Source organism: Macrotis lagotis, chromosome 5 (genome assembly GCF_037893015.1).
Source record: "Macrotis lagotis isolate mMagLag1 chromosome 5, bilby.v1.9.chrom.fasta, whole genome shotgun sequence".
NCBI classification, from domain to species: Eukaryota; Metazoa; Chordata; class Mammalia; order Peramelemorphia; family Peramelidae; genus Macrotis; species Macrotis lagotis.
The window spans coordinates 157,021,640-157,040,457 of NC_133662.1; the positions used below are offsets into that span (position 1 = coordinate 157,021,640).

General features: G+C 37.1%; 1 protein-coding gene across 2 annotated transcripts; it reads left to right on the plus strand.

Moving 5' to 3' along the window:
* The first annotated feature begins 1,200 nt into the window (after window positions 1-1,200).
* On the plus strand, window positions 1,201-18,780 carry LTV1 (LTV1 ribosome biogenesis factor). Of its 2 annotated transcripts, XM_074187750.1 has the most exons (11): window positions 1,201-1,357; window positions 4,135-4,266; window positions 6,549-6,707; window positions 11,478-11,565; window positions 13,025-13,166; window positions 13,556-13,790; window positions 14,233-14,360; window positions 17,193-17,332; window positions 17,822-17,874; window positions 18,067-18,267; window positions 18,383-18,780. In XM_074187750.1, the coding sequence occupies exons 1-11, from the start codon at window positions 1,355-1,357 to the stop codon at window positions 18,491-18,493; spliced, it is 1,392 nt and encodes a 463-aa protein (XP_074043851.1). In that variant the 5' UTR covers window positions 1,201-1,354; the 3' UTR covers window positions 18,494-18,780. The 2 variants fall into 2 exon arrangements, with proteins under 2 accessions (XP_074043851.1, XP_074043852.1); XM_074187751.1 differs by lacking the exons at window positions 1,201-1,357; window positions 4,135-4,266 and adding an exon at window positions 4,291-5,297.
* Window positions 18,781-18,818: the final 38 nt, after the last annotated feature.

Below are 18,818 nucleotides of genomic sequence, written 5' to 3' on the forward strand. Positions count from 1 at the left end.
CACTGTGCTACTTAGCTGCCCCCATATTAAAACTTTTGAATACTTTTTACCAGCTCAAATATCATGACAAGAAATTTACAAGGATCTTATTAAAAAAACCCAAAATGGCTGAAAATACATCTGAAATTATTATAGCCTTGAGGATATAGATATTCCCCCTAAATAAACTGCTATAGAATGGGCAGGGTGCTGGAACCAACTTGAACCTGCAAGCCAATTGTTAAATTTCCAGTGTATTTACCCTTGGAAATCTAGGAAATCCAGCTAATGCTATAAAGATTTATTATTTGATTGCTTCAATTCAAAAGAGTGATGGGGAAAGATGTTAATGATGTTGATTAAACTTTAAAAATGTGCCTGGGATACTACTTTTATGATAGCAGTTTCTTGGATATAATTAACCAAATTTGCAATAATGGGATCAAATTTGGAGTTGGAAAGAGCCTCAAAGGCCCCCACGCCAGCACTAAATATCAACAAAAATAGTACTAATGTTAAATCTTATTAGCTACTACAAGCATTACAAAATAACGTTAATATTTTAATAATTGGATCAGACTTGGAGCTATTAAGAGCCTAGAGGTCAGTCAGTTCAGGGGTGTTAAAACCAGTTCCTCCTCCAAAAGATTATCAGTAAAATGAAAAAGGAAAGTATCTGTTTTCTTGTATTTTGGGGCTGTTTTTAAAATAACGAGTAATTTTTTTTTATTTTAATAAGATATAAGAAAACAAAGTGTTTTTCTAAATCAGTTGAGTGGACGGAATCCAGACCATGCGCGGGTGGCAGAAGGAGGCGGAGGGGAGGTTGGCGATGGAGAAGGTTCAGGGGCTCCAGCGGAGCTGATGTTGGGTAGGAGGAGGATCGCCTCTAATCGGTTCGAGCCCGGAAGCCGAGACCATGTGCGGCCCCAGCGGCCTACGAGGATGGGCCGGTGTCCGGCGGGGTGGCCGAATGTCCGGTCTCCAGTTCCTGCACCTCTCCCCAGACATCCAGCAGGAGTAACTACCCGGGGGAAGCCCTTTCTCTAGCCCCGCGCAAAGCTTCCGGGAGGCGGGGCGAGCGACGCCGCGCCAAAGGTCGCGAGAAGAGAGGAGCACCTCGTGACAGGCTCTCTCTTCCGGGATTGGCTTATGCCTCTTAGTCCCGCGTGGCGACGTACAGGGAGCATGCGCACGCCGCGGCCCGGGGAGGTTCGGGAGTTTTCTTTCCGGAAGTGACCCGTTAGGACCCCCGTCCCCGCGGCGTGACGCCAATACCCACGCCAAAGCGACCGAGCCCGGCCGCGGCGCAGAGGTGCCCCTACCTAGAGCGAGCGGTACCTGGGAGCGGGCGTGAGCCTGTGGCGGCTGCAGCATGGTGAGCGAGACCTCCGGGGCTGTGGGGGAAGGGGCAGTTCCCGGCGTGGGAGGGAGGGGCTTCCTCGTGCTCCCGAAACAGAAACAAGGCCCTGACCTGCCCCAGAGCCCCAAACTCCCCTTCTCTTCCCCTCTTCCTTCTGGAGTGCTGTATTCAGTAGCTTCACTGCCAGATTGAGATTTTTTTTTTATTTATGTTTTTATTAATACTATATATGTGTTATATTTGTGTCATTTTTGTACAAATATATATAAATTTCTGTTTTTGTTTATGTTCTATTTACATATTTTTTACAAATATTTAAACTTATATTGTTATTTATATTATTTTATATTCTGTATATATTGTATTATATATTTTATTTTTGACCAAATGATGTTTTTTATACATTACTAAAATATTCTTGTTTAAGAGTAAATATAAACCCCCTCCCCCCCAAAAAAATATAGACCCTCATGAGCAATAAAGTAAAGAGGAAAGCAAATTGATATTTCTAAAGCACAGGTTTAACCTTATCTTTCTGCTCAAAAATCTTGAGGCTTCTTAGGTGGGGATAAAACACAAACCTAAAAACATTTAAAATCTGATACCAACTTTTCAAAAAATAAACTTACACGCAGATCTTGAAATCCAAGGAAACTAGTCACTTGCTGCAAATCCCTCCCCTCCCCCAGTACACCCCCAGAGTCCAGGCAGCACCCCATTATTATTATTATTATTATTATTATTATTATTATTATTATTATTATTATTATTATTACCTCTTCGGGTTCCTACTTCCTTTCAAAACTCAAGTCACTTGTCACAGGGTCTCTTGCGTAATCGTTTTTCATCTTGGCTGCCTTCCCTCTGAAGCTACTTCCAGTATATTTTGATTGTGCCGAAGCACACAGAATCATTTGTATGTTGTATCCCCTATTAGACTGTAGGCACCTTGAGAGCATCACTGTGTTTTTATTATTATTATTTTTGGGTTTTTGCAAGGCAGTAGGGTTAAGTGGCTTGCCCAAGGCCACACAGCAAAGTAATTTATTAAGTGTCTGAAGTTGGATTTGAACTCAGGTACTCCTAACTCCAGGGCCAGTGTTCAATTCACAGCGCCACCTAGCTGTCCCCATCACTGTTTTTACAGAAGGTTTTACCTTTCTTTGTATAGGGCTCAGCACAATGTCTGTCTCATTGGTGAGGGGAGGAACAGTTTACTTTGTTCCAGATACTGTGCTGAGTTTTTAACAATTATTCTGTCACTTTAACCATGATAACAAAACTGGAAGGTAGATGCTGTTTATATCTTCTTTTACAGTTGAGGAAACTGAGACAGATAGAGGTTAAGTGACTTGTCCAAGGCATGTAGCTAATTTGTGTCTGAATTTAAACTCAGTTCTCAATTTAAACTCAGTAACTCCAGGCAGGAATCTTTCCACCCACCACCCACCCCCACTCTATATCACATTTTTTATAGGTCAAAAATGTAGGTGCCAGTGCACAGAGATATAACAGACTTGCTCTTATTCTTGTAATCAGGTGAGAGAAAATGACATTTTAAAGTAATGATGGAAAAGAAGGTGGAAAAAAATCTTGCCAAAGTGCTGAGAAATTTGAGTTGAAGAATATGTTAATCTTGGGAAGGTGGCAGGAAAGATCTGTGTGAAATTTCATGGTTTGGTCAGGGGTGTGGTAGAAGGAATTGCTGTTTGAGGATAGTTTGAACTAGATAGATCAAGGGTTGTCCTCATCATAAAATAAGGATGGTTTTTATTTTTTTTAAAGTAGTTTGCTGGCCCCTGAACTGTATATAACTTCCAACTCTTGAAATTCTTCAAAGATGGGGGCACTTGAATTAAGACCTTACAAGAAATAGGGGGCAGGGAGGAGAATCTCTTCTAATGATGAGAGTCTATGAAGAAAGATTTAGGAATGGGAGAGGGCAAAATGAGAACAGGGATGGAGAGTGACTTTTAGCTTGTCTGGAACCGAGAGTTATAATATTCTGTGAAAGGAATTGGTGTTGAGATAAAGCTTTAAAAAATCAACTGGAATTCATATAATCAAAAACAGTGGGAAACTTGAGGTTTCTTAAATAGAAAGGTAATATAATCCGAGGAGTGAATTGGACAATGAGTGTTTATATAAAGAGAGATAATAGAGGCAGTACGACTAGCAACAGCATTTTAAGGTTTAGGAAACTATATACATTTTATTATATCATTTGATGCTTACAAAAACCCTATGATATAGAGGCTATTATTATTTACCTTTTACAGAAAGGTTGAATGACTTGTCCAGGGTCATGCAACTGGTAGTGTCTCTGGAAGGATTCAGAATGATCCTTCTGGCTCCTCCAGGTCTTTGCCCACTCTATCTCTATAACACCTAGTTTGTATGTAAGGAGTTTTTCAAACTTTTAATTTCTTTTTAGTTAGCTATTATAATAATTACTTATTGAAGCATAATTGAACTAAGACTTTGGGAACACCTGTGTTGTGAAGTAGAATCAATGGAACATTGCAATTTGTTGGAGGGGGGAGGAGCACATGACTGATAGGAGTCAAAGATAACTTAAGTTTTGCTCTCAACAGAAATGTAAAATTTTAAGGAATAAAGTTTTTTAAAGGAATACAAAGAATTCAGATTTGGGACCTGTTGAATTTGAGATGTTGGCAGAATAAGAATTATGAGACTAGTATTTTTTTGAGTTTGGAAGAAATAGTCAAAGGATGAATCAATATATTGGGCCACCATTCTAAGTCGCATATTCCACTATTTCCTTTCTGAAGCCTCATAAGAAGAAGAAGCCCTTTATAGACAAAAAGAAAGCTGTATCTTTCCACCTAGTACACCGAAGTCAGAGGGATCCCTTAGCAGCAGATGACACTGCACCTCAAAGAGTTCTATTACCTGCACAGAAAGTAAGTACACTGCATATCTCTATAATTCTAGAATGATCTGTTGTTGAGATTTTTATATTTTTCTGGTATATCAGAATAACAATGCTTAGCATTTATACAATCCTGTGAAATATACAAATTACTTTATATACATTCCTTCATTTGGTCCTGATTGCAATCTTGTAGATACTACAAATATTATCCTTGTTTTACTGATAAGGAACTTAAGGATCAAACAGGTTGAGTGATTTGTCCTGGGCCACAAAGCTGGTAAATGTCACATGCAGAGTTTGAACATGTCCTCCTGTTCCTAAGTTCAGCAATCTATTATACGTACTTGCGTCCATTACTGCATTAATTGCAACTGATAGAGTATTCATAATAAAGATGTCCTTTTCTATATGAGGGAAATTTTGTTTTTGTTTTGAGAAACTAACAAGAGTGATAATTAATTGGGATAGGTTAAGGTCTGTTCCTGCTTGACCCAATGGGTCCTTCTGTTTCCTGACCACAGATCATATTGTTAACTTCAATCACCTATCTCACCAAAACTTTTTTTGGAAGGGACTTTTTTATTTTTTAGTTTTTTTTTGCAAGGCAGTGGGGTTAAGTGGCTTACCCAAGGCCACACGGCTAGGTAATTATTGTCTGAGACCAGATTTGAACTCAGGTACTCCTGACTCCAGGGCCAGTGTTCTTATCTACCGTGCCACCTAGTCACCCCTTGAAGGGACTTTTAAAAATACATGCAATTTCAATGAGTAAGTGTGTTAACCAGTTTTTTACTGACCTATCTTTAACTTGGGTATGACAAAGCAGGCCAGAGATAGAGTGCCAATAAATCAAATAGTGGGTTTATTAATTACTTTCTTTGTAAGGAACCAATTTGCAAATCATGGGATTACACCATTCCTTGGAGCTCCACCTTTCATACATGATAAAAAGAGGGAAGGTAGATCATAGAACAATCGAATATGGGTCTTGAGTGATCTTTCCAGGACAAGCCTGCTGTGCAGAACAATGAAATGATTACATCACTTGTGACCATCAAAGTAAGTGTCCCATGGGAACGACTGGATTGATTGTTTAGTTTTGGGGTTACGGTACAGCACAAGTTATATTGATACACCTCACTTAACACAATTCAAGATTAAATTGTAACTTTTCACAAGTGGTTGCAGAGGATAATTTTTAATATATAGATCATATGGAAGGAGATGTTCATTGGATATGAACCTTTGCAACATACCTGCATATGAATAATACATTTTAGAATTTTGTTGATATAAAAGTCTGTTTTTTGTATAACTTTTTGTATTTGCTGAGAAATGCTTCATAGTTAAATAACACAACTTTTCAAACACTTTTACTTGCTTGTTAAAATGAAATCTGAATTTTCTTCTTAGTAAAGTTATATATAAGTTGAATAACCAGGTTTTTTTGGTGTTTGTTTTTGTTTGTTTTAAATAACTTGCTGATCTGGTAATTTTATCAGTTTGTTTGAAAGGCATGGTTTGGAAGAAAAACGACTCAAGGTTGTCCCTACTGATAATATAATTCACTTTTATTTAAAATGTATTAAAAGACTTACAAAATTTTCTTCACAGTTGAATGAGGTGAATAAAACTTGTGTCCTTGTTTTGAAGATAAGGAAATTGTAGTTCAGAAAGTTTAGATAACTTGTACGAGGTCATATAACAAATTTATGTTGCAACCATCATACAAGTCTGAGCCTTCTGAACTTAAAATAAAATGTTTCTCTTGCTATATTCTGTTGCTCTTTCTAAGCCAGTTGTGTGATTTTGGATCTTTGTTGCTCCTCTTGATATCCTTAATATTTCATTTCAATGCAAGCTACTGTCACCTAGTACTTTGTGCCATGACTTAAGAGAGCATCATCCTAAGTTCCTTTATATGTTGTATGTAATGATTGCTGCTTTTCTCTCCAGATTTGGAGAGAATTGTGAATTTATTGGGGTTAAATAGATTTATCTTAGATATACAAAACTAATGTTTTGAAAGACTTAGTGCCATTGACTCTGAAAGCTGTGCTTATGGTTAGTTTCCTGTTCTCTTTCTTTTGAAAGAATCCTTACTAGAGGGGCAGCTAGGTTGTGCAGTGGATAAAGCATTGGCCCTGGAGTCAGGAGAACCTGGGTTCAAATCTGGTCTCAGACACTTAATAATTACCTAGCCATGTGGCCTTGGGCAAGCCACTTAACTCCATTGCCTTGCAAAAAAAAACCTAAAAAAAAAATCCTTACTAGACTCCAGTATGTAATGGCTAATTCTTTATATCATAGAGAGAAGATGAGGTGAGGAGAGCCGAACAAAGGAAGTATGGCGTCTTCTTTGATGATGACTATGACTACCTGCAGCACCTAAAGGAACCATCAGGACCCTCTGAACTGATTCCCTCATGCTTTCAAAGTGATGGACAAGAACAAACATTGTTGATTCCAGTAAGAATATGCTTCATGATCTCTCAATTTGAGGAAATATTATTTGGTTGAAAAAAAACAAGTCATTCTATTATTTTGGGGGTTTTGGTCTTTGTTTTTGGTTATTTTGAAAAATTGGTATAGTTTATTTTTATGTCATATTCATTGATAAATGTTGTGTATGTGTTTCAAAACTTTTGAGGGGAAATAAAGACTTGACCTTTTAGAGCAAGCAGCTGCTGAATATTAGTAGCAGCCAGTTTACAAAATGGAAAAGAAACTCTTTGATTGTAGAGAGAATGTTTTGGGGAAAGTAAGGTATAGGCCTAAAGTTGGAACATGGCAAGAGTGGCCCAAGGCAAGCCTATAAAAACATTTATGCAGCCATGGAAAGGACCTAAGAAACTCTACGTGTAAAGGACTAAGGCATTAATTTTTATAGGACTTGCTTATAAAAGAACTTCACACTTGGTATCCATTTAGTTACTCATTAATGGTTTGTATTTATATAACATTTTATAACTTACAAAACATTTTCACATCCATTGTCTTGGATGTTTGATCCTATGATTTCTAATATGACATGCCACATAAATTTAGAAGGGGAGGATCTGATAAGAAATGTACCTAGATGTTCTGAAATATCAAACTGCATACTCAGGCATAAGAGAAGTACAGAAATTAATTTTACTGCATTCCTTGTGGCTGTTTGTAATACTGACCTTCAACTTCATACTTAGAAAAAAATTTAATATGAAGAATTAACCCAAAGGACATATTGAAATAATTGGAAACAAATAGTCCTTTTGGTTTGGATTTTTTCCCCCAGCAACTTTGGTTGTAAAGTTGTATGGCCACCTCTTAACATTATTTTTTAGTTTGAGTTTTTTTTTACTAGAGATCATATATATTACAAGTCTGAACTGTAAGCATAGAACTATGATGGGGGGCGGGGAACAGAGCCAAGATGGTGACAGGAGAAGAACCTCTCTTAGGTGCTCTCTCTGTACTATTTCAAAACTCATAAAATCAGGACTCTTAACTAAATTTTTGAGAGACAGAACCCACACAGGGATCCAGTGAGGCAATTCTCTAGCCCAAGGTAACCTGGAAAATAGTGGAAAGACGCCGTTCCATGGGATTACAGGTGTGGCCCACCAGAGTGAAGGAACTTCAGCCTCCCAGGGGAAGCCCTAGGACACCTGGGAACCGGAGCTCATGGAAGTGGGGGCAGTTTCCTGTCATACACCTCGGGGCACACCAGGCATAACTTGGAAAATCAACAGGGGGACCTCTGCCAGAGCAAGGGAAGGAAGCCCAGCCCTCAGAGCACTCAGCAAGCAGCAGTGGCCATAGCAGCCCAGATCCAGGAAATGCAAGCAGGGGTTAGAGAGACACTTCCGAGGTCTGTCCTCTGTACTTGGAACAGGACGCTGATCACATTCAGATCCTGATAACAGTCCAGGCCCCTTCACAGAATAGCAGCCCCCCCCCCCATCCCTGTGGCAGAGGGATGCGCTTGTAGTCATTCACAGACCAAGAGGGAAGACAGAGCTTCACACACTGAGATCCTTGGGGTGGGGGGGGCGGTCCCAATAGTACTCAGAAGCTCAGGAAGCACCCCAAGACCAGGCACAGTCTGGGGAAATGAGTAAACAGAGGAAAAAAGAGGAACACCATTGAGAAATACATTGTCTATGATCCCAAGAAGAATCAAAATACTCAGTCTGAAGATGAGGAACTACAAGCTCCTGCATCTAAAGACTGCAAGGAAAATGGAAATTGGGCTCAGGCTATGACAGAGCTCAAAAGAGTTTTGAAAATCAAGTGAGGGAGATAAAGATGCAAGAAAAACATGAAAAAGAAGTTAGAAGGAGATCCAAAAAAAATGCTGAAGAAAGTAACATGTTAACCAGCATAAGTCAAATGGATAAAACAGTTCAAAAAATTATTGAGAAGAATGCTTTAAAAAGCAGAATTGGCCAGATGGAAAAAGAGATAAAGCTCTCTGAGGAAAACAAATCCTTCAGATCTAGAATGGAACTGAGGGAGATTGCTGATTTTATGAGAAATCAGGACACAATACTTCAAAACCAAAAGAATGAAAAATTAGAAGAAAATGTGAAATAACTCACTGTAAAAGCACTGATCTGGAAAACAGATTCAGGAAAGATAATTTTAAAATTATTGGGATACCTGAAACTCATGATCAGGAAAAGAGCCTTGACATCATTTTTAAAGAATTCCTACAGGAAAATTGCCCAGATATCCTAGAAGCAGAGGGCAAAATAGAAATGGAAAGAATTCACCGATCTCCCCAAGAAAGAGATCCCAAAAAAACAACCCCCAGAAATATTATAGCCAAGTTCCAGAACTCCCAAGTCAAAGAGAAAATATTACAAGCAGCCAGAAGGACACGATTCAAATAACATGGAGCTGCAGGCAGGATCACACAGGACTTAGCAACAACTACATAAAAGGCTCGTAGGACTTGGAATGTAATATTCCAGAAGGCAAAAGAGCTTAGAATGCAACCGAGAATCAACTACCCCACAAAACTGAATGTCTTCTTCCAGGGAAAATGGGCTTTCAATGAACCAGGAGAAGTTCAAATGTTCCTATTAAAATGGCCAGAGCTGAACAGAAAGTGTGATCTTCAAATATAGGACTCAGATGAAGCATAGAGAGTGGAGAAGGGTAAAATATATGAGGGACTTAATGATGCTGAACTACATGTATTCCTGTGTAGAAAAATGATACTGATAATCATAAAAGAACTTTTCATTTAATAGAGCAGGTAGAAGGATCTTTTATAGATGAGGCACAGGAGAGAGCTGAATTTGAAGATATATTGTAAAAATGGAGACAATGGCTACTGGGAGTAAGAAAGGAGAGGTGGAATAGGCTGAGATGTTTCATATAATAAGATTATATTACAATGAGCTATTGCAATGATATGGAAGGGGGAATGAGGGAACCTTCGCTCTCATCAGAGGTGGCTAGGAGAGGAAACAGCATATATGTTCAATGGGGTATAGACATCTAGAGTTAGAAGGAGAGAAGGAGGACGGGGAAAGGGTGGGGATATGAGTGATGGAGGAGAGGATGGACCATGGGAGGAGAGTGGTCAGATATAACATATTTTATTTTTTACTTCTTGCAAGGGACTAGGATTGGATGACCTGTCCAGGACCACAGGGCTGGGTGGTTGCTGGGCCTTAGGAGTAGTATGTGGTCTTGGGGCCTCTTGATCCCAGGACTTGTGATCAGTCTGCTGCACCACTCAGCTACCCTAGAGAACATTTAAGAAGAGGGACAGTGAAAGGAGAGAGAAAATACAGTATGTGGTAGTGGGGAAGTATGAATGGAGGGATTTGGTGATCAGCAGTGACAGCAGTGGAAAAATATGGAAGTAGCTTTTGTGATGGACTTATAAAGAATGTGATCCACCCGCAACAGAGCTGGAGGTATTGGAACACAGACTGAAGCACATTTCTTCTTATTATTAATTTTTTTGGGGGGGTTGCAGGGCAAATGGAGTTGGGTGGCTTGCTCAGGACTGTACAGCTGGGTGATTGATGTCTGGGGCTGGATTTGGGCTCAGGTACTCCTGACTCGTCGCTGCTCTGTCTATTGCGCCACCAAGCCACCCCATTATTATTATTGTTTTTTATTTTTATTTTTGTTTTTTGCAGGGCAATGGGGTTGGGGTGGCTTACCCAGGGTCACACAGCTGTGTGATTGTTGGGTGTCTGGGGCCAGATTTGGGCTCCAGTACTCCTGACTCCAGAGTTAGTACTCTGTCCACTGCGCCACCTAGCTGCCCTGTTATTTTGTTTTATTTTTGAATTTTAATTTTTTTTCTCTTTATTGCTTATAAGGGTCTATATTTTGGGGGGGAGAGGGTATTATACTTACTCTTAAACAAGAATATTTTAGTAATGTACAAAAAACATTTATGCAAAATAAAAATGCATATAATAAAAAAAGTATGTACCAAAAAAATGACAGATTATTGCCAATCCTTACACTCCCATGAGATCGTCTTGAAAGACATAAGGAGCTTGATTATTGCAGCATTGTATGTCACTTCTTATAAGAATCCTCTAAAAAAAATTGCAGCCAAAAGTCAACAAACATTTCAGTAGTATCTAGCACCATGCGATGTGTGATAAGAAAATTCATAGTATAAGACTCACCCAACAGCCTTTCAAGGAATATAGCACCTTTAAACTAGTAAGAATTTCAGAGACCAAGGAACTTCTTGTTTATATAGTTGGGAAAATAGTGTAAAAAAATGTTGATGGTAAACTAGGGAGTTGTTGCATTTTTCTTGAGCCAGATAGCATTATAATTAAATAAAATTGCAGAGTGTTTAAGCAACGGGACTAATTAGAATAAAGAATATCCCCTTTGAGTACTATGAGCAGTTATCCATGGCATAAGATGATGGACATTTTGTGTCTTTAAAAATATGGAGGCTGTAGATATAAGAAAGAATTTGAAAGAAGATTAAATGGAACTTAGTGACTAGTTTGGTAAGGGAGGGCTAAAATCAGACAAGATTGGTTGGGAGGGTGGTCATCAATTTCATTGTTAAGAGACAGAAAAGTTAGGAAGGGGGTGGAGATTTGGGAGGAAAGATGATGAGCTTTAGTTTGGGGCAGTGTTTGAGGTATCCATGAAACATTCAAGTAGAGATGTGAAAGTAGACTTCAGGTGACATGCTGTGCAATGCAATTCATTGTAGACATAACTAAGTAAAAGTCATGTTTTCTTTCCCCCCTCAAGACTCCTGGAATTAAGTTGCCTTCATCAGTATTTGCATCAGAGTTTGAAGAAGATGTAGGGCTGTTAAATAAAGCAGCTCCTGTATCAGGTATGTTTAATTTAACTTTATGGTTTATAAATTGATAAATAACATCTTACAAGAAGAAAAATATATGATGCCAAAACAGAATTTCCTTGCTCAATAAAACATCTCAGTAAAATTTATGATGTTCTAGAAGAAATTTTTCCGAAAATTCAAATTAGACTTCATCTTATTATTTTGTACATTTTTAGTCCCAGGACCTTGATTTCTTTCCTATGAAAATTCTATTTCAAAAGGAGAAAAGAAAATCAAAATATTTTATAGATTATTATGAAATCATTTCTATTTAATACTGCTATTGCATTCTTATCAATACAAAATTGTTGCTATTCAGAATGTTCTCTTACAAGTTTTGGTTTCATTATTTATAAGTTCATATTACTCTTAGCATTCATTAGAAACAAATTTACTATATACTGTTTTTAGTATTAATTTTCCCATATGATGGCATGAAATATACAAAACCTCTCAGTTTTATGAAGAGAAACCACTTGTGAAATAGCCCTAATCAATTCTGTCCTCTCCCTCTAAATACTTGATTTGTTGATTAATCTTTGCATCATATGATGAATACCAACAGACTGATGTATGTCAGAGGTCATCATGATAAACCCCAAGATTAGGGTTTTTTTTGTCATATTGAAATTACATTGTGTTATACAAACACTATAGCACAGTTCAAACCTTGGGGTCAAAAAGAGTTGTGCTTAGGGTGGCTAGGTGGCTCAGTGGATAGAGCACTGGCCTTGGAGTCAGGAGTACCTGTGTTCAAATCCGACCTCAAACACTTAATACTTACCTAGCCATGTGGCCTTGGGCGAGCCACTTAACCCCATTGCCTTGCAAAAACTAAAAGAAAAAAGAAAAAAAACATTTAAAAAAAAAGGAAGAGTTGTGCTTAAATAAGCCTTACATCTTACACATACTCATCGTATGACAGAGGGCAATTCAATTTACCTCTCAGGATCCTAGGCAGCTATCTAAGACTGTAAGTTGCAATGGTATGTTGATGGAGGAAATTTCCTTACTTAGAGGTCCCTGTACCAATGAAATCACAGGTCCAGTCCATTAGAATTTTGTTAAACAAAATATTGCTTAAAATAATGGGACATGTTTGTTATGCAACGATCTCCTTATGTCATTGTGACCTGTGTTTTGTTTTTTTTACAAAGGAAAAGCATAGCTAATCAGTGAAAAGTTAGTAAACTATATAATTTAGAGGAAAACTATAACTGGAAACAATAGGCTACTTTTGAACCTTCCTTGAGCATTATTTTGCTTCTAATTTAAGTGACATTAAAACTCAATTTTGGAATTTTAAAACTCTGAATTCATTGTTTATTAAACAAGACACTAAACAACCTAGATTGACACTTGACAGCTGTCTTATATATAGCTCTTTAGAAATAACTGATTATTGTCTTGGGAATTCTTTCAGATTTTTTCTATGCATCTCTATTTTTAGGTCCTCGATTGGATTTTGATCCTGACATTGTTGCAGCTCTGGATGATGATTTTGATTTTGATAATCCAGATAATCTGCTTGAAGATGATTTCATTTTACAGGCCAATGAGCCAACAGGAGAAGATGAACAGATGGACACAGAGTATGTGTTTGTCTAGTTTTATATGGACATGGAGTATGTGTGTGTCTAGTTTTATTGACAGGGTAATATATATTGTTGCCCTTAGTGAAGTGGCTGTCATATAATTTTAAAAATAAGAATAGCTTAGAATCATAGAATATTAGAAACTATAAAGGATTGTAAGTGTTCATCTAGTTTAATCCTCTTTTATATTTGAAGAAATGAGGTCTCACAGAGAGGGAATTATGCTAATGATGGGTCTAGCAGTTAGTTTCTCAACTCCTAAACCCAGTGTTCTTTCTGCTATACAATGGATATTGTCCTTCATTTTTTCCACTCTTAAGCACTGACCAGAAATATACTTCTTTATAAAGGTTTCAATTACCTCATTGTAAGATATATCTTTATAGTTTTAGGAAATATGAAATTGGAGATGACGATGATGATATGGAAAATAGTAGTGATGAAGATGAATATGACTCTGAGGGTCTTTTGTCAGATGAAGAGTTATCTGTCCAAGATGGAACTCAAAGGGACTTGTTTTTAGATGAAGAAACTAAGAGTCGTTTCACTGAATATTCTATGACTTCCTCTGTCATGAGAAGGAATGAACAACTGACCTTGCTAGATGAAAGATTTGAAAAGGTAAGATTATAAAGAGACAAAATTTTGATATTTTAATATAGTCTATCAAATGACACAAGTGTTTGCCCCCTGGACTCTGGTCTAGCAATCAAAAACCAGAAAAGATTTCTATTTTAAAAAGGATAAGGAAAATTTAAAAATATTTGCAAATTAGGAATTTCTTTAAATTCCTTTTTTTCTTAGCATTTAGCATCACCCTACTTAAAGGGGATAGCTGTATTTCATTGCCCTGGTGAGAGCCTTTTTTCATCTGGTGCATAACTATTAGTAATAAACCTTTTGCTATTTCACATTACCATTATTATTTCACATTATTAAGGACTCATGAGTATTTAGTAATACAATAGTTGATAAGGATGTGATGATTAAAAATTTTAGCACAAAAAAGTCTTAAGTATAACAATACATCATAGTGTATTTTGTTGATTTTGTCCCTCTTTAGTTCTTTGAACAGTTTGATGATGATGAAATTGGAGCATTGGATAATGCAGAATTGGAAGGTTTTATTCATGCAGATAGCAACCGGTTACAAGAAGTTTTGAATGACTATTACAAAGAGAAAGCAAAGAAGTATGTCTAATTCTTCCTTCTGCTTTTATGAATCCTTTTCAGAAAGTTAACTGGTTAGTAGGAATTAAATAAGTTTCTTCCTTTTGAAGTATTTGCCTTTGTGGCATTTTTTATTATTTTGGAGAAATCATAGCAAATAATTTGCTTAAGTTAGATGGTGGTATCTAAGCACAGCATATTCAAACTTTATTCTGAGTAAAGAATCAGTTCCACTTAATTCAAGTTGGAAAGTGGTACCCTCTCTCCTCTTCTTTGGCATGCTGTTTTCCAAAACTCAGATAATTTTTTAACTGAAATTTCCAGAATAATTAGTCAAGAAATTATTTGAATTTGTTTATATAGACTCATTTCTCTGTTATTCCTTTATGAAATGCCATGTATTCTTAGATGTAAAAAGAGTAGCTGTAGGCCTCCAACCTGCTTCTTCCCAAGATTGAGCTTTCAGTTCAGTTAGTTGACAACAGGCTTGAATGTCAAACTGCATGACACTCAGGCTGTTCTGATTTGAACTAAAACCACATAATTATCTGTTGCACCTGTCTACTTTGTTAATCCTATGATGGGTTAATGACAGTTTTCTGTGAATTGATAAAGAACAATGTTACAGTATGGTAAGAAGTAAGAAAGAATAAGAAAATGAATAGTAAGAAGAGTCAGACCCCCAAAGGAGCAAAATCTTGTGAAAAATACTGAAAAACAATATTGCCAAGCAGATTTCAACCCTTGATAAGGACCTTCTAATAAATATTGTGTTATTCCAAGAATCTTCCATTAACTTAAGTATTTTTAAGCATGGACTGAACACTTGCTAGATATGTTGTAGAAAAGATACCTTTATCAGTTACCAGTTAGAATGAAAAATGTCTACAGTTTCTTCCAATTTAAGTTTAATTCAGATGATTGAAGTAGTCATCTGATTATTTTCCTGCCTGTCCTGCTTCCCCTCAGTCCATCTTCCATGCAGCCACTAAACTGGCATTCCTAAAGCACAGGTGTGATTATATCACTTACTCTTCAGGAAACCGTATTGACTCCCTGTCCTTTAGGAAAAATGCCAATTTCTCTGGCATTCAAAGGTCATCATAGCCTCTGTCCAACTTATCTTTCCTAATCAATTACTCATTTTATTTCTTTAGCTACTCTTTATTGCAGCTAAGAGGACCTTTCTGTCATTACCTCTCTGTGCTGTTCCAACTCCCTCCCTTTGGACTTTTGCTCAGTTGAATGCTTCTCCCTGAAATGAGAGTATCCCTTTTCACTGCATTCTTAGAAGCCCTCCTTTCTTTTATGGTTCAGCTCAAGCACTGCCTCCTTTACAGTACCTTTCTGTTCTCCAAATGTTGATGCTCTCCTAGAAATTATCTGCCATTTTGCTTTGTATGTATTTTGTATTTGTTTCACCATGCATATGTTATTTCTCCCTATTAGAATGTAAGCTCTACGAATATAGGGATTGTTTTGTCTTTATTCTTGTAGCTTCATCTCTAAACACACACTTGGCACATAGTAGGTGATAAATGAGTGAAAAAATAATGATCTGACTAAGAACTAAACCATGAGAAACTATTTTCCTAAACTTAAAAAAAAACAACCTTACTTTTTCCTTCCCTTCTCCCCCCCAAGCGAGAATAACCAGTATGAAAGGTGAGAAGAAGAAAAACCTTGCAAGAAGCAGTTGAACCTTCTCTACAAATTTATAACAGTTGCTTGCCTTTATAGTATATATATCCTTTGTGTTCCCTTTCCAGTAAAGGTGGTACAGTGGCTGGAGAGTTGAACTCAGAAATGCCTGAGTGCAAATCCTGTCTTAGATACTTAATGAGAGTAACTGGGCAAGTCACTTAACTTTTCTAAACCTCAGTTTTCTCATCTTTAATTTGTGTATAATAACAACACATCATAGGATTGATGTGATGATCAAATGAGATTGCATGTAAAGTGCAATGTAAACCTTAAAGTACTTTATAAATAGTAGCTAGCTATTATGGAGGTGACCCTGTGTTCCTGAAGACTGTCAGTAGATCATAAGCTGTGGCAAGTCTTAACAAAATGGAAATGCTCTTTAACAATGAACTCTATCTACCTGAGGGACCACTCTAGCATGCTAATGGAAGGTCATCACCAAACTGGCCTTAGGGTGCTAGTTTTTTCAGCAGTAGCAACTTCTTTTAAGACATAGTAGACCTGCATGCAATCTGTGAATGGAATAAGTTCCCACTCAGACAAAATCACAGTTGCAAGAAATATTCATGTGTGTACTTTTAACAGCCCTGTAAAGTAGATAATGCAATATTATCCCTATTTTATGCTTGAGGAAAGAGTCAGGTTTAAGTTTGACTTTCTAAGAACTAGTAAATATCAGAGTTAAGAATTGATTTGAAATTTGATTCCTACTAGAGTTATTTCCACTTTACTCCCTCTATTCTGCCTTCCTCTCCAATGAGTATACAAAATACCCAGTAGGGAGGGAGCGAGAAGTGGAAAGCCTGATTGAAAGTGACTGGCATGGGGGTGGCTAGGTGGTGCAGTGGATAAAGCACCAGCCCTGGAGTCAGGAGTACCTGGGTTCAAATCCGGGCTCAGACACTTAATAATTACCTAGCTGTGTGGCCTTGGGCAAGCCACTTAACCCCATTTGCCTTGCAAAAACCTAAAAAAACAAAAAACAAAAAAACCTAAAAAGAAAGTGACTGGCATGGATTTCTTGCAGACACTGGATGCTTATTTGCCTAACTCATGCCTCTGTGCATTTAAGAAATTGCATTTCCATAAACATAACAATAGTTTTTTTTTCCCTTTTATTCTGACTTTTAAAAAAAATTAAACCAAAAGCTGTGTCAAGTTGGATACTCTTGAACCCTGTGAAGATGAGAACTTACTCATTAATGAAGAGGATGATGATGAAAAAGAAGAAATTGTTACTGTAGTTATTGAAGAGCCCAAAGAGAAATGGGATTGTGAATCTATTTGTAGTAAGTATTTTCGTTATTTTATGTCAGTGATGTTATAGTGTATTCAGTATATCGTTCTCATTATTTAGGGCTGCTAAGATTTCATATTACATAGAATATTAAAAGAACTCTTTAATATATTATCTTTTGAATATTCTAGAAATGGGATTAGCAGATTTTTTTTTTTATTTTTCCATCTCAGTGCTTGATTTCTTAAGAAGAATGAAGTAGGGGTAGCTAGGTGGCCCAGTAAGTAGAGCACCTGTCCTGGAGTCAGGAGGACCTGAGTTCAAATCCAGTCTCAGACACTAATTACCTAGCTGTGTGACCTTGGGCAAGTCACTTAACCCCATTACCTTGCAAAGACCTTAAAAAAAAGAAGAATGAAGTAATGGTAGTTATAGTCTCCATTACCTGTATCATCTTAGGCTCTTTATAAATGTAGTTAGAACTCCCTCCTTTAATTGAAAGTGTTTATTCATGTGTTATTATTATGATCTTTTTTCCTAGGTACATATTCAAATTTATACAACCATCCTCAACTTATCAAGTGCCCTCCAAAGGTAAGCCTATGCCATTTTAAATTGTTAGAAAGGAGTACTTCCAAATAAGCCCATATCTTGAGTAAAAACATGATAATTAAGGAAAGCATAATGCTCCTGTAAACAAAGGACATAGATTTGCAACAGAAAGACAGGCAACTGAGGACAGAATGTTATTAATAATCCCTAATTAGCTTTTCATTTCTTTTTCAGCCCAAACACATCCAAATTTCCTCTAAAACAGGAATACCTTTAAACATCTTACCACAGAAAGGACCTACAGCAAAACAAATTGAACGAATGCAGATGATTAATGATAGTGATTTACCTAGAGTATCAATCCAGCCGCGCTGTAAAAATGAAACCAAAGAAGACAAAAAAGCCAGAAAACAAGCTATAAAAGAAGAGCGTAAGGTCAGTAAAACACTTTTCCATGTAGTTATAAAGAAAAAAGCAGTGGGAGAGAAGGGAATGGAAACCGAAGGGCCTTTGTAATAATGTCAGTCACTGTAATCACATCTTTTTGCAGGAACGAAGAGTGGAGAAGAAAGCGAACAGATTAGCCTTCAAATTGGAGAAAAGAAGACAGGAAAAAGAACTGCTTAACTTGAAGCAGAATGTTGCGGGTCTGAAACTCTGATAATGGAACATTGAGACTGATCCTGCCCTTTTATGGATTCTTTGCCGAGAATTCCTTTTTTAAACTGAAATGTGGGAAAAGACACTGACATTCCTGCCAGTTACAGGAAGATGTACAGGGTGTTTGGATTGTTTAAAACCAACACTTTCTTGAATAAACATCTTTTTGCAAATATTAAATTGCTTTGATAAGCAATTTTTATTTCTCATAGAACAAATAACTTCGTGAGTATGAAGTATTTATAGATATCTTGTCAAATAACACTTGATTAAAGAAACTAAATTGAATGGCATTGTCAGTGATTTTTTTTTTGAGCTCTTATTTG

Excerpts from the sequence above, each read along its gene's own strand:
- LTV1 (XM_074187750.1), top strand. Across the intron at positions 13,167-13,555 it reads GATGAACAGATGGACACAGA|TTTTAGGAAATATGAAATTG; the intron begins GTATGTGTTTGT and ends ATATCTTTATAG. Across the intron at positions 13,791-14,232 it reads TAGATGAAAGATTTGAAAAG|TTCTTTGAACAGTTTGATGA; the intron begins GTAAGATTATAA and ends GTCCCTCTTTAG.